The sequence below is a fragment of the Phocoena phocoena genome, chromosome 15, assembly GCF_963924675.1.
Source record: "Phocoena phocoena chromosome 15, mPhoPho1.1, whole genome shotgun sequence".
Classification (NCBI taxonomy): domain Eukaryota; kingdom Metazoa; phylum Chordata; class Mammalia; order Artiodactyla; family Phocoenidae; genus Phocoena; species Phocoena phocoena.
In genome coordinates, this window is record NC_089233.1 from 21,960,908 (window position 1) to 21,988,785 (window position 27,878).

At 39.1% G+C, this 27,878-nt stretch overlaps 1 protein-coding gene across 1 annotated transcript in view; it reads left to right on the forward strand.

The window, feature by feature from the left end:
- Positions 1-27,878, forward strand: part of DNAH3 (dynein axonemal heavy chain 3) — a 192,705-nt gene that overhangs the window by 112,756 nt on the left and 52,071 nt on the right. The window contains exons 41-43 of the mRNA XM_065893394.1: positions 18,457-18,560; positions 20,946-21,240; positions 22,802-22,981. Coding sequence (XP_065749466.1) covers positions 18,457-18,560; positions 20,946-21,240; positions 22,802-22,981 — 579 coding nt within the window. The remainder of the gene's footprint in view (positions 1-18,456; positions 18,561-20,945; positions 21,241-22,801; positions 22,982-27,878) is intronic.

Below are 27,878 nucleotides of genomic sequence, written 5' to 3' on the forward strand. Positions count from 1 at the left end.
TCAGTGTTTGTTTATGTTTGAAACTTTACATAATAATAAAAAAAATGAATGAGCAAGTAGTTGCTGTTGTCCCCCTAAACACACACTTTCCCCAGCACACCTGGCACACTTCAAATATGTGATACATGGTTATCTGTCAGACGAACTGCATGGAGGCCTTGTACCAATCCCCTTGTTAGATGGTAGTACATCCGTTCTTTTTTTTTTTTTTTTTGTGGCCTCTCCTACCGTGGAGCACAGGCCCTGGACGGGCAGGCTCAGCGGCCATGGCTCACGGGCCCAGCCACTCTGCAGCATGTGGGATCTTCCTGGACCGGGGCGCGAACCCGTGTCCCCTGCATCAGCAGACGGACTCTCAACCACTGCGCCACCAGGGAAGCCCCATTCTTTTTTTTTTCCTCTGTTTTTTTAATTCAGAAGATTTTCTTTTTCTATTTTTTTTTTCATTTTTATTTTTATTTATTTATTATTTTTTTGCGGTATGTGGGCCTCTCACTGTTGTGGCCTCTCCCGTCGCGGAGCACAGGCTCCAGACGCACAGGCTCAGTGGCCATGGCTCACGGGCCTAGCCGCTCCGCAGCATGTGGGATCTTCCCGGACCAGGGCACGAACCCACGTCCCCTGCATCGGCAGGCGGACTCTCAACCACTGCGCCACCAGGGAAAGCCTATGATGCTTTTAATGCATTGTTCGATTTGGTTTGCTAATATTTTGTTGAGGATTTTTGCATCTATGTTCATCAGTGATATTGGCCTGTAATTTTCCTTTTTTGCGATAACTTTGGTTTTGGTATCAGGGTGATGCAGGCCTCATAGAATCAGTTCAGAAGTATTCCTGCCTCTGCAATTTTTTGGAATAGTTTGAGAAGGTACGTGTTAACTCTCCTCTAAATGTTTGGTAGAATTCACCTGTGAAGCCCTCTGGTCCTGGACTTTTGTTTGTTGGGGGTTTTTAAATTACTGATTCAACTTTATTACTGGTAATTACTGGTAATTAGTCTGTTCATGTTTTCTATTTCCTCAAGGTCCAGTCTTGGGAGATTGTACCTTCCCAAGAATTTGTCCATTTCTTCTGGGTTGTTCATTTCTTTGGCATATAGCTGTTCATAGTAGTTTCTTATGATCATTTGTATTTCTGTAGTGTCGGTTGTAATTTCCCCTTTTTCATTTCTGATTTTATTGATTTGGGCCTTCTCCCTTATTTTTCTTGATGAGTCTGGCTACAGGTTTATCAATTTTGTTTATCTTTTCAAAGAACAAGCTTTTCGTTTCATTGATCTTTTCTATTGTTTTTTAGTCTCTATTTCATTTATTTCTCCTCTGATCTTTATGATTTCTCTCCTTCTACTAACTTTGGGTTCAATTATTCTTCTTTCTCTAGTTTCTTTAGTTGTAAGGTTAGGTTGCTTATTTGAGATTTTTCTTGTTTCCTGAGGTAAGATTGTATTGCTATAAGTTTCCCTCTTAGAATTGCTCTTGGGCTTCCCTGGTGGTGCAGTGGTTGAGAGTCTGCCTGCTGATGCAGGGGACACGGGTTTGTGCCCCGGTCTGGGAGGATCCCATATGCTGCGGAGCAGCTGGCCCCGTGGGCCATGGCCGATGGGCCTGCGCGTCCGGAACCTGTGCTCCACAACGGGACAGGCCACAGGGGTGAGAGGACCATGTACCGCAAAAAAAAAAGAACTGCTCTTGCTGTGTCCCATAGGTTTCGGATCATTGTTTTTTCATTTTCATTTGTGTCTAGGTATTTTTTTATTTCCTCTTTGATTTCTTCAGTAATCCATTGGTTGTTTAGCCTCCACGAATTTGTGATTTTTGCAGTTTTTTTCTTATAGTTGATTTCTAGCCTCATAGTTCTGTGGTCGGAAAAGATACTTGATATGATTTAAATTTTCTTAAATTTACTGAGGCTTTTTTGTGGCCTAGCCTGTGATTTGTCCTGGAGAATGTTTCATGTGCACTTGAAATTATGTATATTCTGCTGCTTTCAGATGGAATGCTCTATGTATATCAATTAAGTCCATGTGATCAAAGGTGTCATTTAAGACCAGTGTTTCCTTATTAATTTTCTGTCTGGATGATCTGTCTATTGATGTAAGTGGGGTGTTAAAGCCCTGACCCCACTATTATTGTGTTACTGTCAATTTCTTCTTTTATGTCTATTAATATTTGCCTTATATATTGAGGTGCTCCTATGTTGGGTGCATATATGCTTACAATTGTTATATCTGCTTCTTGGATTGATCCCTTTATCATTATATAGTATCCTTCTTTGTCTCTTGTAACAGACTTTATTTTAAAGTCTACTTTGTCTCATATAAGTATTGCTACTTTTGATTTCCATTTGCACAGAATACCTCTTTGCATCCCTTCACTATCAGTCTGTGTGTGTCTCTATATCTGACGTGAGTCTCTTGTAGGCAGCATATATACAGGTCTTGTTTTTGTATCCATTCAGCCACTCTATCTATGTCTTTTGGTTGGGGCATTTAATCCATTTACATTTAAGGTAATTATTGAGATTTATGTTCATATTGCCATTTTATTATTTTTCTTCTTTTTTTCTCTTCTCTTAAGATTTAGTGACTATCTTTAGTCATCTTTAGTGTTATGTGTTATGTTTGGATTCCTTTTTCTTTTTTTTGTATATGTCTATTTTAGATTTTTGGTTTGTGGTTGTTACTATGAGGATTTTATATGGCAGTCTGTATATGTGTGTGTATTGGTGTGTGTGTGTATAAGTTGCTGATCTCTTCATTTCAAATGCATTTTTAAAACCCTGCATTTGTACTCTCCTCCGCTCCCAATTACTATTTTTGATATCATATATTTACATCTAATTGTTTTCTGTATCTCTTAGCTGCTTATTGTGGGTACAGATGATTTTACTACTTTTGACTTTTAACCTCCCTACTAGCTTTGTGTGTGGATGATTTCCTACCTTTACTGTAGGTTTGCCTTTACTGGTGACCTTTTTCATTTTGTAATTTTCTTGTTTCTAGTTGTGGCCTTTCCTTTTTGCCTAGAGAAGTTCCTTTAACATTTGTTATAAAGCTCATTTGGTGGTGCTGAACTTTTTTAGCTTTTGCTTGTCTGTAAAGCTTTTGATCGCTCCATCAAATCTGAATGAGAGCCTTGCCAGGTAGAGTATTTTTGATTGTAGGTTTTTACCTTTCATCACTTTAAACATATTGTGCCACTCCCTTCTGGCCTGCAGAGTTTCTGCTGAAAAATCAGCTGATAGACTTATGCAAGTTCCCTTGTATGTTACTTGTTGCTTTTCCCTCACTGCTTTTAATATTCTCTCTTTATCTTTTAAGTTTTGTCTTTTTGTTTGTTTGTTTGTTTGTGGTACGCGGGCCTCTCACTGTTGTGGCCTCTCCTGTTGCGGAGCACAGGCTCCGGATGCGCAGGCTCAGCGGCCATGGCTCACGGGCCTAGCCGCTCCACGGCATGTGGGATCTTCCCGGACCAGGGCACGAACCCGCGTCCCCTGCATCGGCAGGCGGACTCTCAACCACTGCACCCCCAGGGAAGCCCAGGTTCTTTTCTTTTAGTAGATTTAATTAACTTATTTATTTATTTATTTTTGGCTGTGTTGGGTCTTCGTTGCTGCGCATGGGCTTTCTCTAGTTGTGGCAAGCGGGGACTACTCTTCATTGAGGTGCACAGGCTTCTCATTGAGATGGCTGCTCTTGTTGCGGAGCACGGGCTCTAGGCACATAGGCTTCGGTAGTTGTGGCGCGTGGGCTCCAGTAGTTTTGGCACGTGGGCTTCAGTAGTTGTGGCTTGCAGGCTCTAGAGCGCAGGCTCAGTAGTTGTGGTGCATGGGCTTAGTTGCTCCACAGCATGTGGGATCTTCCTGGACCAGCTCTTGAACCCATGTCCCCTGCATTGGCAGGTAGATTTTAACCACTGTGCCACCAGGGAAGCCCTTTTCACAGGTTCTTATTGGCCTGTTGATGTTCTTTTTTGTAATGTTGTATCATAGTTTTATTTTTAACAGACTATGTCTAGATATAGGTATTCTTTTGTTTATTTTTCCTAGAACATGATGAGTCCTTTCAGTCATCAAGGGAAAGTTTTAGTCTCTGGCTTCCATATCTATCATCTCCCCTTTCCTTATTTTTGTGTTTTTGCCCTTTTTTATACCGATTATTCATTTTAATATGATTCACCCACAACTTCAATTATGCTTTTACTGCCTTGAGTGATTTTAATTCTGCTATGTGTCTTTTGTTTCCTCACTATCCTTTCTTAGTGTATGATTAAAAGCACGGGCCATAGGGGCTTCCCTGGTGGTGCAGTGGTTGAGAGTCCGCCTGCCGATGCAGGGGACATGGGTTCGTGTCCCGGTCTGGGAGGATCCCACATGCCGCAGAGCGGCTGGGCCTGGGAGCCACGGCCGCTGAGCCTGCACGTCCGGAGCCTGTGCTCCGTAACGGGAGAGACCACAACAGTGAGAGGCCCACGTACCGCAAAAAAAATAAATAAATAAAAATAAAATAAAATAAAAGCACAGGCCATGAAGTCAAATTGTCAGAGCTTGAATCCTGGCTCCAGTATTTACTAGTTGGGTAACTTTGAGCAAGTTCCCTAATGCCACTCAGTTTCCTCAATTATGAAATGAGGGCAATGATAATACTAGGCATTCATGGTGTTCTTGTAAGAATTAAACAGGTTAACACATGTAAAAGCATTTAGAATAAAGCGTGGTACACAGGAAGTGTTAAATAAATATTAGCAACTTTTATTGCTGTCCTCCTCATCATCATCTCTGTTAGCTCATTCATCTCCCTTTTTTAATCTCATTTTGCCTTTTCATCTAAGCCTGTTTTCTCCTTATGGTTTTCTGTTCCTATTTTGTGGAACAGTTGTCTTTTTGCACCCTATTTAGGATATCAAACAGTTTTCTGAAATTTGGTTGTGAGTCCTGCATTAAACAAGGTTCAGAGGTATACTCTTCAAGTTTAATCTCCATATTATATTCCTTTACATTGCAACATTTTTTCACAGGTTCCATGTGTTGTTGTCTGCTTCCCCATGCTTCAAGATCAATCTCTTCATGTGTCAGCAAATTGGTACATGAAGTATCCTTGACCCCATTCTTGGTTCACTTTGTGACAACATCTTTCCTTTCCTTCTGTAGCTGAGCAGCTAATTATGTGCACAGCTTCCAAGTTCCCTACAGCATCTCCTGCCTACTGTAATGGGCTCGTCTCCTTCCTCCGTGTCCTATTCAACTGATGCAGTATTAAAAAGACCCCATAATTTCCAGCATGTACTGCAGACTAGTTTCTTCATATACCTTCTTTTGCAACAACTACTCTACGTAAAAGTAGGTTTGGTTCTGAAAAAGCTGTTTGTAAGAGCAAAATGACACCTTACAAGTGACCGATGTGAACATATCCATTGAAAGTTAAGCTTTACTTTTGTCTCCATGGTAATCATACATCTCTCTTTTTGCTGGTTTTCAAAACTCTCCACTACTTTTGGACATGATCAGGGTAAATGGTATTCATAAACCCCCTTAAAAAAAACCCAAATGCTGTAAACTCTAGAGTCAGGAACAATGGGATGGCCAAGATCCAAAGACCACATGTGATCAACTAATGCCATCTGTTGGAAGCAGGCTTTTTATTTGTTTCATCTGTGAACATTCTAAAAAAGGACATTTTTGAACTGAGGAGCGACTGTGGTTCTTTACCTTGGAATACCATACCTCACTGAATTTAAAGTGCCACGACTATCTCCTTCCTCATTGTGGTCTGGGACCCTGCCACCCCTATCAGCTGTAGAAAGATGGCCTGGCAAGGCAAGGATGAGAAAAAAAGGAGACAGTTCTTCCAGTTCTCCCAGAGTAGTACCTGGCAGGGCAAAGCAACAGCTGCCTAATTTTCTATGTGGGATGTCACCTGCATCTCTGTATTGGGGGTGGGGGGAGGGGGGACTAAGATTATACCCAGTGGGCCTGTTGCTCTTTCTCATGCAGTCTCTTGAGGTAAAATTTCTCAGTCCAGCTCATCTACTATTTAGTTAGAGGAGATTCTGCCTAGCTTCTTTTAGTCTTTGTTTTCAGTGACATTATTCCACTCCTTTCTCTTGTGCCTTCCTAAGTATTTTACAATAGGAAATTACAAAGCTCCTAGACAGAACCCATTTGAATCCAAAGATGTGTTTTAATTGCCAAGTGTGAATTCTTTCTAATATAACAGCTTTATTGAGGTATAATTTACATATCATAAAATTCACTCACTTAAGTGAGCAAATCAGTGGTTTTTAGCAAATTTGCCTAGTTGTGCAACTGTCTAATCCAATTTTAGAATATTGGAACATTAGAACAAATTTAGAACATGGATCACCCCAGTAAGATCCTGCATGCCCATTTTCAATGAATCCCTGTTCCCCTCCTCAGCCCCAGACAACCATTCATCTGCTCTCTATAGATTTGCCTTTTCTGGACATTTCAAATGCATGGAATCATGTAGTATGTGGCCTCTTGATCTGGCTTTGATTTTACTTTCTTATTACCATCTTAAAAAGCTTTAAATATCTTTCTAGCCTTTCCACAGGGTTTAAAATTCTCATGGTGAGAGCTCCAGGGAGGCCTTCTCTGACCTCATGGGATGTTGTTTTCTGGGCTTTTCATGATCTAGGAGCCTGGGGGCACATGGATCTCTCAAATAAGTGCTGAAGGAACTGTGTTGGGGAATGCACACTAAGGAAAGCCAGCAGTCCTTTGGGGAATTCCCTCAAGGTTGGGTTAACATCATCTAACATTGATCTTTATTTGTCTAGAAGTGCTAAATTTCCCTTTATTCTTTTGCTTTTTGTTTGTTTGTTTGTTTTTTCATTTTTTTAAAGTCTTTATTGAATTTGTTACAATATTGCTTCTGTTTTATGTTTTGGTTTTTTGGCCATGAGGCATGTGGGAATCTTAGCTCCCTGACCAGGGATCGAACTCACACCCCCTGCACTGGAAGGCAAAGTCTTAACCACTGGCCTGCCAGGGAAGTCCCCCATTGTGTGTCTTTTGAAAACCCACTCACCTCTCTGTTGAAGTTTATCTTGTTCTCTCAAGTGAAGGCGAGGAAAACAGCTGGGGCACAGGGTGGTCAGAGGTGATTTGTCTTCCTGGATTTCTACTACTATTCTCCCCATTCCACCCCTGCACTTGCATCAGAGTTTGAGTTAAAATCGCAGTGCAGAGCGAACAGGAGCACTACTCTGATGAGGACCAAACAGACCTAGAGCTAAATGTTCTCAAGTGCCTCTCTGTGTGCCCACAGCTATGCTAAATGTCTGACACATAAATCTCATTCACCTTCCACAGGGATTCTCTAAGCTTTATATAAAATCTGGCCCATTTTACAGATATGCAAATGGTAACCTTGGCCAAGATCACACAGCAGTAAATCCACTTTTAGTCAGTTGGACCTTTGCTCTTTGGCCAAAATGTTCCTGTATCAAGCCACAAATTAACTCTAGCTAATAACATCAGCAAGAGAAGGGGATAAATGCTTTTCTGAATCATGCTTTTTCTATCTCTTTTTTTATTATAAAAACAATTTAATTCTATTAAATAAAAATGATCAAAAATATTTTTGTTCATACCACACTATCACAGGTATTTCAGTTTTCAAAATATCTTTTCTCTATCTTGTCCATCTGCTTTCATCTCTTTATATAGTTGCCATAATGGTATATATTCCATTTTTTATTCTTCTATTTTATTTGTCATTGTTTCTTAAATGCACTTTTCTATATTAATACTTAGATTTTGTAGCTATCATTTTAAAGTATTTAATAGATAATTTATTTTAAAACTTCATTTTTTTAGTTTTCTATTTCACTTAAGTATTAATTGGGTATATATCTCATTATCTTCCTCTTAGTTCTAGATAATGTGAATTCTCTTCTTAAGGTCACTTCATCTCACTAGAATGTGCATCTACATCATTGCCCCTAGTTCTCTTTTTTTTTTTTAAATAAATTTATTTAATTAATTTATTTATTTTGGATCTGTTGGGTCTTTGTTGCTGCGCGTGGGCTTTCCCCAGTTGCGGCAAGCGGGGGCTACTCTTCGCTGCGGTGCGCAGGCCTCTCATTGCAGTAGTTTCTCTTGTTGCAGAGCACGGGCTCTAGGCGCGTGGGCTTCAGTAGTTGCAGCACGCAGGCTCAGTAGTTGTGGCACATGGGCTCTAGAGTGCAGGCTCAGTAGCTGTGGCGCACGGGCTTAGTTGCTTTGCAGCATGTGGGATCTTCCCGGACCAGGGCTCGAACCCGTGTCCCCTGCATTGGCTGGCCGATTCTTAACCACTGCGCCACCAGGGAAGTCCCTCTCTTTTTTTTTAATTGAAGTATAGTTGCTTTACAATGCTTCAGGTGTACAGCAAAGTGATTCAGTTTTATATATATATAAATATATTTATATAAACACACATATATATGCCTATGGCTATTCTTTTTCAGATTCTTTTCCATTACAGGTTTTTACAGGATATTGAATATAGTTCCTTGTGCTATACAGTAGGTCCTTGTTGTTTACCTATCTTAGATATAGTGGTATCTGTTAATCCCAAATTCTTAATTTAACCCTCCCCCCTCCTTTCCCCTTTGGTAACCATAAGTTTGTTTTCTATGTCTGTGCATCTATTTCTGTTTTGTAAATAATATAATTATCATTTTAATGACTGCAAAGTATTCCATTCCATTTTATAAGACATAATTTTGACTGGTCTTCTAATGTGGGACATGTAAATTATTTTCAAATTTTTGTTATCACAGATGGTGCTATGTACTTATGTAGAGAGATTATTTTCATTATGAATTATTTCCTTATGATAAATTCCCAGAATGTGATTTCTGACTTGGACTAGAGACATTTTTGTAGCTCTGTAAGCATAGTGCCAGATTGCTTTCTAAAAGTGTTGTACCAGATTGACTTCTAGGTAGAGCTGCACAGTGACGTAGGATAATAGAAACTCTCTCCTATAATACATAATGATATGAACAATAACAACAGTTTAAGCCTAAAAATTTCCCAGTTACAGCCTGATTCTTTAAACATTGAGAGGTAGAGGATAAGGAGAGAAACAAAAGATCCTGCATGTTGTATCTCTCGACCCAGAACCCACAACCCCACTGTCCTTCTAAAAGTGATGCTGAGAGGAAAGGGAGTGAGTTGACAAAATTCTGAGAGTTCTCACTGGTAATCACCAGTGTGGAAAAAGCAGATGGCAGTGGTGACTGGGCAGCTGTAAAAAAAATGTCTAAGAGAAACCTTTGAGCATGAAACCCCTCCATAATTTGGTAGGACCTTATTAGGAGTGGGAGAAACTACCAGGGTTTGCATCTTCCAGAGCTCCATGCTGAGTGGGGGATGTGAGCTGAATTTTTCAGGAGTGAATCATGTCTCTAACTGGGGTGGGAGTGGGATGGACCCATGGTTCTGGAAAATTGGCCAAATTTTAGAAAGAGAGTTCAAAGCCCAGGTTTCCTGGCAAGGGCAACTGAGTATTTCCTTTTATCCAACCCCTGTACCCTCAGGCTACAGAAAAGAAATCCACACACCAGTCCTTGAATTGTGGCCAAGAAAGTGAGGGAAGTAAACTCACCCTAGATAATGGTGGGGAAAATGTCAAGATTTTACCTGATTATATCAGAGTAAGAACATCAGAAAGAAAGAGACAGAGACAGAGAATGAGAATCTAAAAGAAAAACATGACCTAAGAAACATAAATTATTTGTGTTACAAGAACTTAGTAATAATATAAATTTAATTTTTAAAATTTATAGATGAACAATGTGCTACTGGCAAAGGGATAGATATATAGATCAGTAGAATAGAATTGAGGGTCCAGAAATAAGCCCCTCATATTTATAGTGACTTGATTTTTGACAAGGGTACCAAGATAATTTTATGGAAAAAGAATAATCCTTTCAACACATGGTGCTGGAATAAATGAATATATACATGTAAAATAATGAATTTGGGCCTCTACTTTACACCATAGTCAAAAATTAACTCAAAATGGATCAAAGATCTAAATTCAAAAGTTAAAATTATGAAAGCTTAGAAGAAAACATAGGTGCAAATGATCATGACCTTGGACAGGCAACAATGTCTTAGGACACCAAAAGCACAAGCAACAAAAGAAAAAATAGTTAAACTGAACTTCATCAAAATTAAAAACTTTTGTGCTTCATAGGACAACATCAAGAAAATGAAAAGACAACTCACAGAATGGGTGAAATTTCTTTTGCAAATCATATATCTGATAAGGGACTTGTATATAGAATGTATAAAGAAGTATTATAATTCAATGATAAAAAGATAAATAACACAATTTTTAAATGGGCAAAGTTACTGAATAGACATTTCTCCAAAGAAGATATATAAAGGGCCAATAAGCACATGACAAGAACTCAACATTACTAGCATTATTAGCCATCAGGAAAATGCAAATCAAAAACACGAGATACGGGGCTTCCTGGTGGCACAGTGGTTGAGAGTCTGCCTGCGAATGCAGGGGACACGGGTTCGAGCCCTGGTCTGGGAGGATCCCACATGCCACGGAGCAACTGGGCCCGTGAGCCACAACTACTGAGCCTTCGCGTCTGGAGCCTGTGCTCCGCAACAAGAGAGGCCGCGACAGTGAGAGGCCCGTGCACTGTGATGAAGAGTGGCCCCCGCTCGCCATAACTAGAGAAAGCCCACACACAGAAACGAAGACCCAACACAACCAAAAAAATTAATTAATTAATTAATTAAAAAAAAAAAAAAACATGGGATACCAACTCACAACTGTAATGAGAATAATAAAAAAGATGGAAAACAACAAGTGTTGGTGAGAATGTGGGAAAATTGGAACCCTCACATGTTATAATGGAAATATAAAATAGTACAGCAGCTTTGGAAAACAGCATTTGACAGTTCCTCAAAAGTTAAACAAACAAAAGAAAGTTAAACATAGAGTTACCATATGACCAAGCAATTCCACTCCTAGATATATGCCCAAGAGAAATAAAAACAGATGTCCACACAAAGACTTGTACACAAATGTTCATAACAGCATAATTCATAATGACCAAAAAGTGGAAACAATCCAAATGTCCATCAACTGATGAATGAATAAATATAGTATATCCATACAATTAAACATTATTCAACAATAAAAAGAAATGAAGTAATAATACATGATACAATGTGGATAAACCTTAAAAACATTATGATGAGTAAAAGAAGCCAGTCACAAAAGAACATCTATTGGATGACTTCAATTATATGAAATGTCCAGAATAGTAAATCTATAGAGACAGAAAGTACATTAGTGGTTGCCTAGTGTTGTGGGCAAGCGGGGAGATGAGTGACGAGAAGCGGATTTGGGAGGTGACAGCTAAGAGGTATGAGGTTTCTTTTGGTGCAATGAAATGTTCTAAAATTGATTATGGTAATTACTGTACAACTCTGTGAATATTAGTATATTCATACATACATGTATTTTTAGTAAATGATTGAATTGTACAATTGAAATGGGTGAATTATATCATGTGTGAATTATATCTTAATAAATCTGTCATTTTAAAGTTTGTAGATGAGGTGATAAAACCACAGAATTAGAGAAAAAGAGGGGTTGAGAAACCAAAGAAACAAATTGAGATCTAAACAATGCTATTAATGATCTAATAAATTAGAACCAGCAAGGAATAAAGCATACAAGTCTAGACAGCTAACAAATGGCTTAGAGGAAAGGTTTCAGATAACTACACTTGCTACAGAAGATGAAGTCTAAGAGCAATTATAAAGAATATGACTGATATGGAGACCAAACAGTGCTAATTCCTTTAGTGGGTAACCCAATAAATAGTGTAGACAATATATACTAAGATATAAATGCAGAAATTTTTCCTAAAATGAAGACCTGCTTCTGTAAATTTTAAGAGTATGCTGTATTCCAAGAAAAACTGATACAGAATAATTGACCAAAAGAAATAATATGATTAAATTATTGGACTTCTAGGATAAAAGAGATTCCATCACGCATCTGTATAGGAAAGAAAAATCAATAAAAGTAGAAATATCTGATGGGCCTTAGACTTCTACACAGCAATCTAGAATGCAAGAAAACACACTGGAACATTGGTCTGCAACATTCTGAAGGAAAGAAAATGTGACATAAGAATACTACTCTTGGGCTTCCCTGGTGGCGCAGTGGTTGAGAGTCCACCTGCTGATGCAGGGGACACGGGTTCATGCCCCGGTCCAGGAAGATCCCACATGCCGCGGAGCGGCTGGGCCCGTGAGCCATGGCCGCTGAGCCTGCGCGTCCGGAGCCTGTGCTCCGCAACGGGAGAGGCCGCAACAGTGAGAGGCCCGCGTACTGCAAAAAAAAAGAAAAAAATACTACTCTCAGCCAAGTCACGGTTCAAATACAAAAGGCAGACATTGTCAAACACGCAAGATCTGAGAGAACAGAGCCCTGATAAGTCCCTTCTTGGAAATACAAAATGAAATCAGCCAACTAACAAATCAATCAAGATAAAGAACTCTTGGGGACTTCTCTGCTGGTCCTGTGCGTAAGACTCCACAGTCCCAATGCAGGGGGCCCAGGTTTGATCCCTGGTCGGGGAACTAGATCCCACATGCATGCTGCAACTAAGAAGCCTGCATGCCGAAAATAAGAAGCCTACATGCCACAACTAAAGATCCCGCATGCCGCAACGAAGATACCACGTGCTGCAACTAAGTCCTGGCACAGCCAAAATAAAATATAAAAATAAATAAAGAAATAAACATAGCAGAGTGTACATGTCAAATTAAAAAAAAAAACAAAACTCTTAAATAGTCTATGTTAAAAGCCCTGAGTTTGAGTGTTGAACCTATTTAAATAGAGACCTAAGACTAAGGAATGGGAGAGTTATAGTTGCAGAACAAAATGTCAATGTTATAATCCCTGAAAAAGTAAAAGTTATATCATCAAGAACAACAAAAGGAACCAAAGGAGAGGAGAAGGAAGAGTGAGAGTTAATCACGTCATAGTTCATAAAGGAATCAATGAAACTGGTCTAACATCAAGTCACATGTATTTACAAATGAAATGTGATATCAGGATTTACTTCAAAATACCTCAGACAAAGAAAGAAAACAAAAGGGAGGGAGGACGTGAGGAGGGAAGGAAAATGAATATGGTGGTGGTTGGTGTTGGGGAAATGAATGAGATAAGAGTTGCAAAACGTTGAAGATTATTGAAGCTAGATAATGGGTACATGGCAGTTTATTATACTATTCTCCTTATTTTTGTGTATTTTTAAATTTTTTCACAATAAAAAGTTAAAATATAATAACAAAGTTGGATTAAATTATTTTTAAAATTATAGTGACTTTAAGCCCTAATGGCTTAAAAAATACTTTAAAATTAAGAAGCATCTTGCTAAGAGGGTAAATATTAAAAGTTTTCATCACAGAAAAAACTGATGAACTGAAATGTTTAATGAACTGAAATGTTTGAACTGATGGACTGAATGTTTCATCCCTTTAACTGAAGCTCAAGACTCTCTCTCACTCACACACACATACACCCTACAACCACCAAGCCTGCCCTCTTTGGGCCAATTTTAGGCAAGTCCTGTGGAGAGAGAAGCAAGTCACTTGTGCTCACAGCTTGGCTGGCTGGGCAATGGGGCAGGCCCTGTCATGCCCACTGCTGCTGTGAATCACATGGCCTAGCATTTGTCTTGCCGGGGCCTGGGTAATTCTCCATGTCCACTTCAGAAGGTTTTTCTCTTATTTTTTTAAAAATTTTATTTCATTCTGCAGGCTTTGCAAACAGTATCTCATAGACTTCTCATGGCATTCTCTAGATGAGGAAATTGAGAAGGGAGTCATTCACCCGGGGCCCCACAGTGAGTCAGTAAGGAACAGTTGGATGGGAGGCCAGGTCCTTCCCTGACACCCTTCTTATTCCCACTCCTCATCTTAAAGTGAAAAAAAGAAAAAGACACCCACCAATTACAGAGGCAGGGACTTCACTGGGAAAAAGGATCATAGGAACTTTGTGTCGCTTTTGTGGGGAAGGTGGGGAGTGGTTCCAGATGGGTACTATGATTGTAGTTTGGAAGAATTGGTGGAGTGGGAGGGCAACTCAGAATCCAAGTTCAAGCATCCTGACTTCTCACAAACAACCTTGTAGCCCTGTAACTCTCCATCTCTGCTACAACTGGCTTCTGCCTCCCCCCCAACCTTTCTGCTGTCTCCCTACCTACCAGCCCCTCTAGCCCTCCTCTCCAACTTGGCCCCCAAGGCCCACCTCCTCCACCTTTCTCTCTCATCAGCACCTCTACTCCCTCCTTCCCTTGTCCTCTTGCCAAACACACCTGGCAAAGCCCCAGTCTTGGATCAATACACCACCCCTTTTTTTCTTTCCGCTCATACTACAGAGCTGCTGAACAGTACAGGGGAAAATCACATAAGCAGAAGACTTGGCATTACTTTCATGGTCTCTAACCTCAGTTCGGGGAAGCAGAAAGACCATAGACTTTGGACTCAAATAGATCTGTTTTGGAGCATAGATGTAAAAACACTCAACAAAATACTAGCAAACCGAATCCAACAATACATTAAAAGGATTATACACCATGATCAAGTGGGATTTATCAATTTCCACAAATCAATCAATGTAGAACACCACATTAAATTGGAGAATAAAAAACATATGATCATCTCAATAGATGCAGAAAAAGCTTCTGATAAAATCAATATCCATTTATGATTAAAAACTCTCCAGAAAGTGGAGACAAGCCTCAACATAATAAAGGCCATATATGACATACCCACAGCTAACTCAATGGTGAAAAGCTGAAATCATTTCCTCTAAGATCAGGAACAAGAAAAGGATGCCTGCTCTTCCCACTTTTATTCAACATAGTTTTGGAAGTCCTAGCCACAGCAATCAGAGAAGAAAAATACATAAGTAAAAGGAATCCAAATTGAAAAAGAAGTAAAACTGTCACAGTTAGAAGATGACATGACACTATACATAGAAAATCCTAAAGACGCTACCAGAAAATGACTAGAGTTCATCAACAAATTTGGTAAAGTTGAAGGATACAAAATTAATATAGAGAAATCTGTTGCATTTCTATACACTAACAATGAAATATCAGAAAGAGAAATTAAGGACACAATCCCATTTACCATTGCATCAAAAAGAATAGAATACCTAGGAATAAACCTACCTAAGGAGGCAAAATACCCATACTCTGAAAACTATAAGACACTGATGAAAGAAATTGAAGACAATACAAACAGATGGAAAGATATATAATGTTCTTGGATTGGAAGAATCAGTATTGTTAAAATGACCATGCTACCCAAGGCAATCTACAGATTCAGTGCAATCCTTACCAAATTATCAATGGCATTTTTCACAGAACTAGAACAAATAATCCTAAATTTTATATGGAACCATAAAAGACCCATAATTGCCAAAGCAATCCTGACAAAGAAGAATGGAGCTGGAGGTATCATGCTCCCTGACTTCAGACTATACTACAAAGGTATGATAATCAAAATGGTATGGTACTGGCACAATAACAGACACAGATCAGTGGAAGAGGACAGAAGGCCCAGAAATAAGCCCATACACTTATGGTCAATTAATCTATGACAAAAGAGGCAAGACTATGCAATGGAGAAAACACAACCTCTTCAATAAATGGTGCTGGGAAAACTGGACAACTACATGTAAAAGAATGAAATTAGAACATTCTCTAACACCATATACAAAAATAAACTCAAAATGCATTAACTCAAAATGCATTAAAGACCTATAGATACTATATAACTCTTAGAAGAAAACATAGGCAGAACACTCTTTGACATGAATCACAGCAATATTTTTTTGGATTTGTCTCCTAGAGTAATGGAAACAAGCAAAGCTAAACAAATGGGACCTAATCAAATTTAAAAGCTTTTGCACAGCAAAGGAAACCATAAACAAAACAAAAAGACAACCTACAGAATGAGAGAAGATATTTGCAGACAATGCAACTGACAAGGGATTAATTTCCAAACTAAACATACAGCTTAATATCAAAAAAAACAAACAACCCAATCAAAAAAACAGAAGACCTAAATAGACATTTTTCCAAAGAAGACATACAGATAGCCAACAGGCATATGAAAAGATGCTCAGTATCGCTAATTATTAGAGAAATGGAAACCAAAACTACAATGAGTTATCGCTTCACACCAGTCAGAATGGCCATCACCAGAAAGTGTACAAATAATAAGTGCTGGAGAGGGTGTGGAGAAAAAGTAACCCTCCTACACTGTTGGTGGGAATGTAAATTGGTGCAGGCACTATGAGGAACAGTATGGAGGGTCCTCAAAACACTAAAAATAGAGTTATGATATGATCCAACAATCCCACACCTGGGCATACACCTGGAGAAAATATAATTTGAAAAGATACATTCACCCCAATATTCATAGCAGCACTATTTACAATAACCAAGACATGGAAGCAACCTAAATGTCCATTAACAGAGGAATGGATAAAGAAAATGTGGTGCATATATATACAACGGAATGTTACTCAGCCAGAGAAAAGAATGAAATAACGCCATTTATGGCAGCATGGATGGACCTAGATACTATCATATGAAGTGAAGTCAAACAGAGAAAGTCAAATATCATATGATATCACTAGTTTTTGGACTCTTAAAAAAATGATACAAATGAACTTATTTGTAAAACAGAAATACACAGACATAGAAAACAAACTTATGGTTACCAAAGGGGAAAGGAGGGAGAGGGATAAATTGGAAGTTTGGGATTAACATAATACACACTACTGGACTTCCCTGGTGGCGCAGTGGTTAAGAATCCACTTGCCGATGCAGGGGACACATGTTCCAGCCCTGGTCCCAGAAGATCCCACAAGCTGCGCAGCGACTAATCCCTTGTGCCACAACTACTGAGCCTGTGCTCTGGAGCCCGCGAGTCACAACTACTGAGCCCACGTGCCACAGCTACTGAAGCCTGCGTGCCTCAAGCCCATGATCTGCAACGAGAGAAGCCACCGCAATGAGAAGCCCGCTCACTGCAATGAAGAGTAGCCCCTGCTCACCACAACTAGAGAAAGCGTGCACATGGCAGTGAAGACCCAGTGCAGCCAAAAATAAATAAATAAATTTATTTTAAAAAATATACATACTGCTATAGATAAAATAGATAATCAACAAGGGCCTTCTGTATAGCACAGGGAACTATATTCAATATCTTATAATAATCTATAATGGAAAAGAATCTGAAAAATAATACATATATATGTGTAACTGAATCACTTTGCTGTACACCTGAAACTAACACAACTTTGTAAATCAACTATACTTCAATTAAAAAAAAAGTTTTCCTGGGCTTCCCTGGTGGCGCAGTGGTTGAGAGTCCGCCTGCCGATGCAGGGGACACGGGTTCGTGCCCCGGTCCAGGAAGATCCCACATGCCGCGGAGCAGCTAGGCCCGTGAGCCGTGGCCGCTGAGCCTGCGCGTCTGGAGCCTGTGCTCCACAACGGGAGAGGCCACAACAGTGAGAGGCCCGCGTACCACAAAAAAAAAAAGTTTTCCTCACAAGAAAACAAATTCTATGTATGGTGACAGATTTTATAAGAATAGAATCATTTGACATTACATGCATTATATATACAATCTTTATTAATATAGTTTTATAATGTGATCAGTTCACTGTATATATAAATATTGAATCATTATATTTTATACCTGAAACTAATATAATGTTATTTGTCAATTATACCTCAATTGAATAAAAAAAAAAAGAAACCACTTTTAGGAACCAATATCTCTTGTAGTGAATAATGATTATCTGAAGTTTAGCATGTCCTTCAGTTTCATTTTAGTCTCCTTTTCTTCTAATTTAAGTAAAATTAGATTTATTGTTTTTATTTTTGATAGTGTAATATATAAAAATATAATTATATTTTATGTTGTATTAATATAAATCATATATATATACATAGTGTATGATATATAATATCAAATGATCCTATTCTAATAAAATCCTTTCTTTCATCTACCTATACTTCCATCTTTAATATGTTTGTGTGCCTTGAGAGAGGACTAGAAGGGTTGCCATCAAAAGTTATCTCTAGATGTGAGATTTGGAGCAATTTGTTTTCTTCCTTTTTTGTTCTTTTCAATACTTCCTCTTTATATTATTAAGAATAATTATTTGTATAAATAGTACCTATTATTTCTATACATATAACAAAGTTATTACCCTTTAAAAGGTGTTGTTCCAGGTTATACCGTTAAACAACTATGCCAGTACTGGTAGTTATACATTTCAGATGCCTATGGCTGAGGTAGTTAAATACCTCAAATATGAAATGTAAACCCCTGATGTACTAATAAGCTATTCTATTTCTTTGGGTCCAGGAAGCATCTATGATTTTTATTTCCTCAAGCAAGGTGGTGGACATTGGTACACATGGACAGAGTATATCACCAAAGAGGAGGAAAATATCCCAGCAGTTGCAAAGGTAAAAGAGAGTTATTGGCCATGGAACTTTGGTAATGACCTGATATTCAGCAAAGTGGAGAGGTTAACAGCAGGTCTGTGTTAGCATTTTTAAGAACTTACTTTAGAAAAAGGTTCAAACGTGAGCTGGACTGAGCCTTCAAAACATGGACTTTAGAATCAGAGAGTCCCAGATTCCTCACTCAGCCTTTACTCTCTCTGCCTCAATTTACTCAACTACACAAGAGCAGAAAAAAATACCTAAAGGATGGCTGCAAAGATTGAAGACATTATACATGAATTTGTGGCACACACTGTGTGCTAGATTATGCTGTTGCTATTCTGATTATTATCACTGTCTATAATGCCAGACGGTCATCAGTCCACCTCAGATACCTCAGCCAAAAAGATCCTTGCCTTTTCTTTAAAATCCCCAGAGAAAGATTTCTTTAATCAGAATTCTCAGAAAAATGGGTATTGATTAATAGATTTTCTGGTTAGCAGACAATTCACCTACAACTCCTGCTCATTTCCTTGTGGAAAATTTTTTCCAGATGTGCAATTTCATGCTTCTATTTGCAGTTATCTAGTGGACATAATTTATCTTTCTGGGGGTGATTGTAGATTGTTCAGGCCCAGATAGAGTAGTGGGAGGTGGATGGGAAAGTGGAAATACTGACGACAAAGTCAGACACCAGACAGGAGCACAGCTGCTTGTCAAAAGGGTGCAATAAGCAGGAGTGAGAGTGAATGTGTGTTGAGTTCAGGACACACCCTGGAGGCTGAGTCTTGTAAAGAACCCCATAGCACTGAGGCCCTAAACTTTCATTCTCCTTAAAAAGTTTCATCACCTGAGCTCCAGGGGTTTGAAATCTTGCTGGATTCATACAAATAAAAGTCTAATGCAGAAAATATTTTAGTTCTGCTGGGAATTTTTCCTTTGTCAAAAAATTGTTCTAGGGCTTCCCTGGTGGCGCAGTGGTTGAGAATCCGCCTGCCGATGCAGGGGACATGGGTTCGTGCCCCGGTCCAGGAAGATCCCACATGCCGCGGAGCAGCTGGGCCCGTGAGCCATGGCCACTGAGCCTGCGCGTCCGGAGCCTGTGCTCCGCAACGGGAGAGGCCACAGCAGTGAGAGGCCCGTGTACCGCAAAAAAAAAAAAAAAAAAATTGTTCTAGCCCCTGAAAATAAAAATCTAAGAAACAAAACCTGCTTTAAATTCCTAGTCTTGGTACCTGGTTCTGCATTCAGTATCACTTACTGGCTATGTGGCTTTGGACAAGTTAGCCAGCCATCCTCCAGTCTCAGTTTTTTCATCTGAAAAAGTGAGCTAATAATATACCTGCCTCAGACAGTTATTAGGAAAGCTGCAGGGAATAACAGAGGCAAAACATCCATAGCTCAACACCTGTTAATTCTCTTCCTCACCCCTTCAATTCCTTTGTTCTATCTGCTCCTTTTACTTTGATCAAATTATTTATCAAAAGAAGACAAGACTTTTGTCTACCAACATACACAAGCACCACGTTGCACAGTCCCTGTTGGTGCCACTTGCATTATGGTCTAGTTTTGCTTTAGGGGCACCATTTACATAAACCATAGTGTGAATGGTGCTCCCTAGAGTTGCACAACAGCACAACAGTGGCTCCATGTTCACTAGCCCCTTCTAGTCTAGACATTTAAGTAGTAGACATATAAGTAATAGGGATTCCAGGAGCTCAAGACCAAGCCCTTAGAGCCCAATTGGAGCCTGAATACCAGGAATAGTATTGCAGTTTCCATATTGGAAAAAGAGTTAATAGGAACAACTAAGAATCTGAGCATTAGGAAAAGCAGATGAGGAACAAGCACAGGGAATGGGGGGTCAAGGGTCACACCTAACCCTTCTTGAACAAGCAGTATAGGTGGCGTATGGGAGGTGGATCTTTCCTGGGGCAAGGCAGTCAGCTTGGCTCAGAGCAGTGGTCTCAGACGGCAGTAGCTATAGACCCATCCTTACTGTAATTGGTGTTTATAATATGACATTTCAGTGGTTAAGAATATAAACCTTGGAATCAGACAAGCTGGAATTAAAATCCTTGCATTTCCACTTACTTGGTGTGTAAGTGAGCCCTGGATCTCAGTTTCCTCATCTCTAAAACAGAGTTTCCTCATCTCTAAAATGCCCATATTTACATGCAAGATTTAATTTAATCCTCAAAACAGCTCAGTGAACTAGGTGCCATTATTATCCCCATTTTACAGATGAAGAAACTAAGGCCCCTGGAGAGGTAAAATACTCAAAATCGTAAAGATAAATAAGAGATGGAGCTGAACGGATAGTAAGGATAGAACCCAAGTCTCCTGAATTCCAAGACCCAATCTCCTGGGCTCAGTACCAAGACTCACCATGTCTTTGTGGCACAGGTCTCAGAACTCATCATCCCCACAATGGAAACAGCCCGGCAGTCCTTCTTCTTGAAAACCTACCTGGACCATGAGATTCCAACGCTGTTCGTAGGACCCACGGGCACTGGCAAATCAGTCATCACCAACAACTTCCTTTTCCGCCTTCCCAAAAATACTTATCTGCCCAACTGCATCAATTTCTCTGCCAGAACTTCAGCCAGTCAGACCCAGGATATCATCATGTCCAAGCTGGATCGACGGCGGAAGGGCCTTTTTGGGCCTCCCATCGGGAAGAAAGCAGTGGTATTTGTGGGTAAGGCATTGGCCTGCATCTGGACACGCCAAATTCTTCTACTCTAAGCTGCAGCAAAAGAGAATCTCCCCTTGTACAGCCACTGTATAGTCCTTTTACTCTCTCTGGGAGATAAAATATTTCTGGTTAATATAATTCAGCATTCCTTCCCTCCCCTCCTATTTTCCTTCCTTCCTTCCTTCCATCTTTCCATCCCTTCTTCTCTCCCTTCCCTCCCTCTCTTCCTTCTTTCATTTTTTGTTTCCTGTCCTTTCCTTCATTCATTACCAAGTATTTGTTAACCATGTACTATAAGCCAACTTTTCAGTAAGTGAGGCACAGTCCAGGCCTTTTTGCCTGAGGGAGGATCCCAGTTTCTCCTGGAATGAAGTTGAGCCCGTGGATCAGGCAAAGTTACTTTGTACTGAGAGGCAGTTAGGTCCAGAAGGGGACTGTGGTATTTGCCCTCTTGCATCTCCAGAAGCAACTCACACTTTGTGATGAGCTTCTATTCCATTATGTGCCAGATAAATATGTTATCAGTATATGAAGAAATCTAATAGTTGCTAAATAAATATTTGTGAAATAAGCACATTGAATTTTCCCAGGATTTTATGTTTACAAAGCACTTCCTCATTTATTTTGTTTGAGCCTCACAGCCCCATCAGTTTATTAGCCACCATTATCACTTTACTAGTCAGTTAATTGAGGCTCCAGAGGTTAAATTCCCTGTTCAGGGTCAAACATCTAGAAAATTCTGGAACCACGAGCCAAAACCACGTTTCTTGGTGCCAAATACATTATCTTTTCCACTCTCTTACTGCTGACTCATAAAATTCTCATTTAGTAATAGTAATGCCCTGCCCTTCTGGGTTATCTCATGTCCTGTCTTTAAAATTCATGTATTGATAGTAAATGTTGCATGTATTTATATCCTTGCCAATTAGTAACAGCTCCTTAAAGGCAGGGATCCTATTTCGTTTCCCTTTCTTTTCCCCCTTTCTCCTTTCCTCCAATCTTTTCTTCCTTCCTATTTTTATGGTATATCCAAAAACAGATTAAGCTTTGCAGCCAAACAGACCTAGGTCCAAATCTCACTTTTTAGCCCTAAGCATACTATTGCATGACCTTCAGTTCCTCACCTCTAACATAAAGGTAATACTCTCTTCCTTATAAAGTTATTATTTTGATTAGATGAGATAATATGTATAAAACTCCTAAAATCTTACGTGACACAAAACTGGGCATTTAATCAATGTTCATTGGAGTTTATTGAGTGCCTTCTATGTGCCAGCACTGAGCAATATGCTATTTTAGAAAATCAATCCCTACCCTGGAGGAAATATGGGAAAAAATTAAATGTCTGTTTGTTAATGCCAATCTGTCAATAAAGCAGGAGAGCCCAGAACCCAGGAAAAGCTCTTCCATTATGGTGAGAATGGCCCCTGGCTGAGCCCTGCCTAGAGTGAGGATGTAACAACTGGGCATAGACTCTCCCATGGAGGGATAATCATCTGCTACCTCCTGTGAGAGCAAAGGATCCCATAGACTTACAATCTGTGGCCATGGCTTCTTTCCCCAGATGACCTCAACATGCCAGCCAAAGAGGTGTATGGGGCCCAGCCCCCCATTGAGCTCCTGAGGCAATGGATTGACCACGGTTACTGGTTTGACAAGAAGGACACAAACAAGCTGGACATCGTTGATGTGCTGCTTGTGACAGCCATGGGCCCCCCTGGTGGAGGAAGAAATGACATTACTGGTACGTGAAGGAGAGAGTTCATTACTCTTCACCCACCCCCTGCAGAGCCAGACCACCTTCATGAATGGAGGGTTGGTGCAGGGCACTCGTCCTGATGGAAGGTGGAGAAAGGTGTGTTTAGGCTGTAGCCAGAGACACTTGAGTTAGCTTCAAGGAGTGTCATTTGAATATTTCATGTTGGTAGTTGTATGAAATAGGATGGGAAGATGAAAAGAGGATTTGAGGAGTCTTTGGCTAGAGGAACAGAGAGTCCCATGAAGAAGGGAGTTCAGTGTGGACAGCATGTGTTTCAGGAGGGAGGCTAGATCAGAGGTTCTCGACTAAGGGTGCATGACAGATTCACCTGTTGTGTTTCTCATAATTCTTTGGATTGTCAGAGATAGAACACCTAACCCAAAGTGGCCTAAGGAAAATCATAATGATAATAAACAAACAAACAAATAAGATTTTTTCCCCTGTCATCTAACACTTCAGGAATATATTTTGCTTCAGGGGCAACTTGATCCATCTAGGTCTACAGATTTTCATACTTTTATTCTGAGATACATCCTTGGTTAAGAATCTTAATGCCATTTCCACACTTAAGATTCTGTGACCTCGCTCTCCCCTGTGGCATTTGTCTTTTTCATTTGTAAAATAAGGAAGATAAGTAGGGTGATTTTACTTGGATACACAAACCCATCACCTTCCACTTCAAGTATAGAGTCCAGGGGTACCTTTGCCTTGGGTTTGAGTATAACAGAATCTCAGGCACTTGGCATCTATAAATTCAACACTTCTTTCACTAGTGAGAGGGAGAGGAACTTGGTATATTACTTTTCTCTAAGACCTAGTCATTCAATAGGAGAAAATATTTGCAAACCATCTGTCTGATAAGGAGTTAATATACAAAATATGTAAGGAATTCATACAACTCAATAGCTAAACAACAAACAATCTGATTTGAAATTGGATAGAGAATTCGAATAGACATTTTTCTAAACAAGACATACAAATGGCTAACAGGCACATGAAAAGATGTTCAATATTGCTAATTATTAAAGAAATGAAAATCAGAATCACAGTGAGATATCACCTCACACCTGACAGAATGGCTATTAACAAAAAGTCAAGAGATAACAAGTGCCCTTGTACACTGTTGGTGGAAATGTAAATTGGTGCAGCCACTATGAAAAACAGTAGGAGGTTCCTCAAGAAATTAAAAATAGCACTACCATATGATCCAGCAATGCCACTTCTGGGTATATCTGAAGGAAATGAAATCAGTACCTTGAAGAAATATCTGCACTTCCATGTTCATTGTAAGATTATTCACAATAGTCAAGTCATGGAAACAACCAAAGGGTCCATGGATGGATGAATGGATAAAGATGTACACACACACACACACACACACACACACACACACACACACAATGGGATATTATTCAGCCATAAAAAAGAACGAAATCCTACCCTTTGTGACAACATGGATGGACCTTGAGAACATTATGCTAAGTGAAATAAGTCAGAGAAAAACAAATACTATATGATATCACTTACATGTGGAATCTAAAAAAGCCAAACTCATGGAAACAGGAGTAGAATGGTGGTTGCCGGGGTTTAGGGGATGGGGGAGATGGGGAGATGTTGGTCAAAGGGTACAAATTTCCAGTTATAAGATGAATAAGTTTTGGGAATCTAATGTATAGCATGGTGACTCTAGTTAACAACAACAGCAACAATAGAATTGTTACTTAACCTTATTGTGGCAATCATTTTGCAATATCTATATGCATCAAATCATCATGTTGTAAACCTTCAGCTTATGTATGTTATATGTGAATTATATCTCAATAAAACTGGCAGGGGGTGGAGATCTATTCAAAAGGGAATATCTGTTTCCAGTACATATCATGGAAGTAGCAATTACTAACATTTGTGCAGCCGTTGACAGTTTTCAGGCTATGTCACATATATGATATTTGAAAAGATCCTATAATAAAGACCAGTGCCCAAAGTCTGCCAGGAACACATCTGTAGTCAAGTGAAATGGGGTTTATTAATTTGCTGCAGAAAGGGTGTCTGCACAGCATGGAGAACCATGAGAGTGCCTGGTGAAAGAGAGTTAAATGGGCTTGTGCTGGGTGATGTGAGGAAAGGCTTAAGGAGCGAGGGACTCTGGGATTGGGTAATCTCAGGAAGTGGGGACAATTTGATGAGTGGGTATCTTAATTTTTTTCTCTGCTTAGTAAAGAAGTAGTCATTCATATTAGCTAGGGGGGAAGTTTTCATGGTTTCAGAGCAAACTTGTTTCCGTCTTGTTCCATCATAGCTAGGGAGTGACCTCGTCTGATGTTGATATTTAATGGAATTGTGTTCAGTGGAGAACTAACAGCCTAGCTGATATTTGCCAGACCAGCCGCCAGCTTTCAGGGCTGAGATGGGAAACCTGAAGCTCAAGGCAGTGTAGTGTGGTGGCTGAGAGTATGGCCTGGCAGAAGACTGGGTTTAGGTAACATTAGCAAACATTAAGTACTATTAGTATCCTTATCATCAAAAGAGTAAGTGAATTTCTCAAGTTCACACAACTGTGAATGGTTCCAGATCAATGTGTAAAGTATTATTCTGGCTTTTTTTTTTAAAAAAGAAAAACCTACACATGTCAATACATAAGTATAGTGGAGTATATATATATATATAATATGTACTGACATATGTATTTTCTTTTTTTTTAAAAAATGCCATATATATATATATTGAAAAGAGTTTTGGGAAAAATGGCAGCAGCTGTGCCAGAATCATCATTTTTGGCTCTTCCCAAATTCCTATAAACAGAGCAACTAGATAGCAAAACCAAAAACCTATAAACAACATTTACAACAAAACTAGTTGGCAGAGTATTCCCCACATATTCTAAAGTATAATTGGTGGGAACAAACCACTGGCAGCTACAAGACCCACATGTTATCTGCATCTGTGTGGGAGAAAGCAGAGGGAAGTATTGAGACATCTAACAGACCTGAGAATGGTTGAACCCAAAAGTAGCAAACAGGTATTCACTGATAAGCATGGCAGCCAATTTGAGAACAGGAGCTGAAGTTGGCAAGACTTTTACCTTCTCAAATAACAAGTAAGCACAATGAATGTGCAGTGAGCTCTGAGGGACTAGAGCATTATAGCCAGTTGTGATTTCTCTAAACTAAAAACCCAGGTCTCCCATACAAGGTGAGACCCTACACTGAAGAGAAACTGGAGTTGAATCAGAATTGAGCAAGTTAAGATTACTAGAAACAAAGGAAAGAGAAGGTCAAAATGAGAGTGAGAGAGAGGAACAGAGGCAGGAAAGTTCAGAAAGCAAGTCACTATATTTTTGAACACTTAAGAAATCAACAGAAAAGGAAACTTTGTGGAGTTAGAAAAGGCATCTGAGTCAAGCTTTCTCTAATTGCATATATAAAAATGAGCAAAGAAAAGTATTGAGGTCATGTTTCATAAAAATTAATGTAGGAAGGAAGAGAATAGAGAAAAACACCCCTACTTCAAAAGCACAACAGAAAGACATACTTTTAAAAACTTTAATCTATTACTTCAAAATAATCTGAAAGACACTGATGAGATAATACAAGGCAGGAAAGAATGACATAAATCAGAATTAGAAAAACTTAGAAATTGAATGATGGAACTCAAGAATTAGGGAAAAAAAGTTACCTTAGAAATGAAGCCAAAACTAAAAGGAGCAAAAATAGAATAAATACAATCAGTAATGCCTTAAGAAATAAAAAATTAGAAGGACTTTTTTCATCAGAAAAAAAATAAAGACATACTACAGCATCGATGAACCTTAAAGACATTATATTAGTGAAATAAGCCAGTTACAAAAGGACAAATATTATATGATTCCACTTATATGACATGAGGTACTCAGGTTCACAGAGACAAAAAGTAGAATGGTTGTTACCAGAGGCTAGGGAGAGGGAAATGGGAAGTTAGGGCTTCATGAGTTTCAGTTGCAGAAGATGAAAAGATTCTGGAGATAGGTGGTGGTGATGTTCACACAACAATGTGAATGTGCTTGATGCCACTAAACTGTACACTTAAAAAATGGTAAATTTTATGTTATGTATATTTTATCACAATAAAATATTTTTCTAGAAGTGAAGAAAGGAGCTAAAAGGTTTGAGAGAAAGTAACAAATATTAAAGTTAGGTAGAGGAAATCCAACATACAACTAACAGGAGTGTCTAAAGAAGAAAACTGAAGTTTCTTCAAGGAAGAAAACAGAACTAATAATAAAAGCTATAATCCAATAAAATGCGCCCCCCAAAAAAGTATTTTTGAAAATTACATATTGAAAAGGTACATTGTGTACCTAAGAATACGGACTCAAAAATGATCATTACCAAGACTAGTAAAATCACTAGACTTTAAAGAAAAAGAAAACTAGATCATCTTAAGAATTTTCAACTGCAATCTTTATGCTAGAGAAAACGGAATAACATATTTATGATACTTGAGGGAATACAATGAGAGTCAAGGCTTTTATTGCCAGCAAAGCTGACCTTCAAGTATAAAATAAAAACTATTATCAACATGCAAGAACTCAGAGACTTACTTCCATAAGCCCTTTCTCAGGAATCTGTTAGAAAATGGGTTTCACATGATCAAAATAGCTATAAAGAGATCAATATAACAACTGGTAGTGAGCATTACGTAATGTGGTTATTTGTTGAACTAAGACTACATGGGAGAGATTGTAACATATAAAGCCTATATGATTTGATGATGTAGATATTGAACAGTTGAAAATGGAGGGGGATGAGGATAGCACATACAAGAAGTTTTAAACTCTTCTGTTATTGTAATTGGTGGCGGTAGTATATTCTTATTCTGAGTGTGTTGTATGTATAAAGTAGGA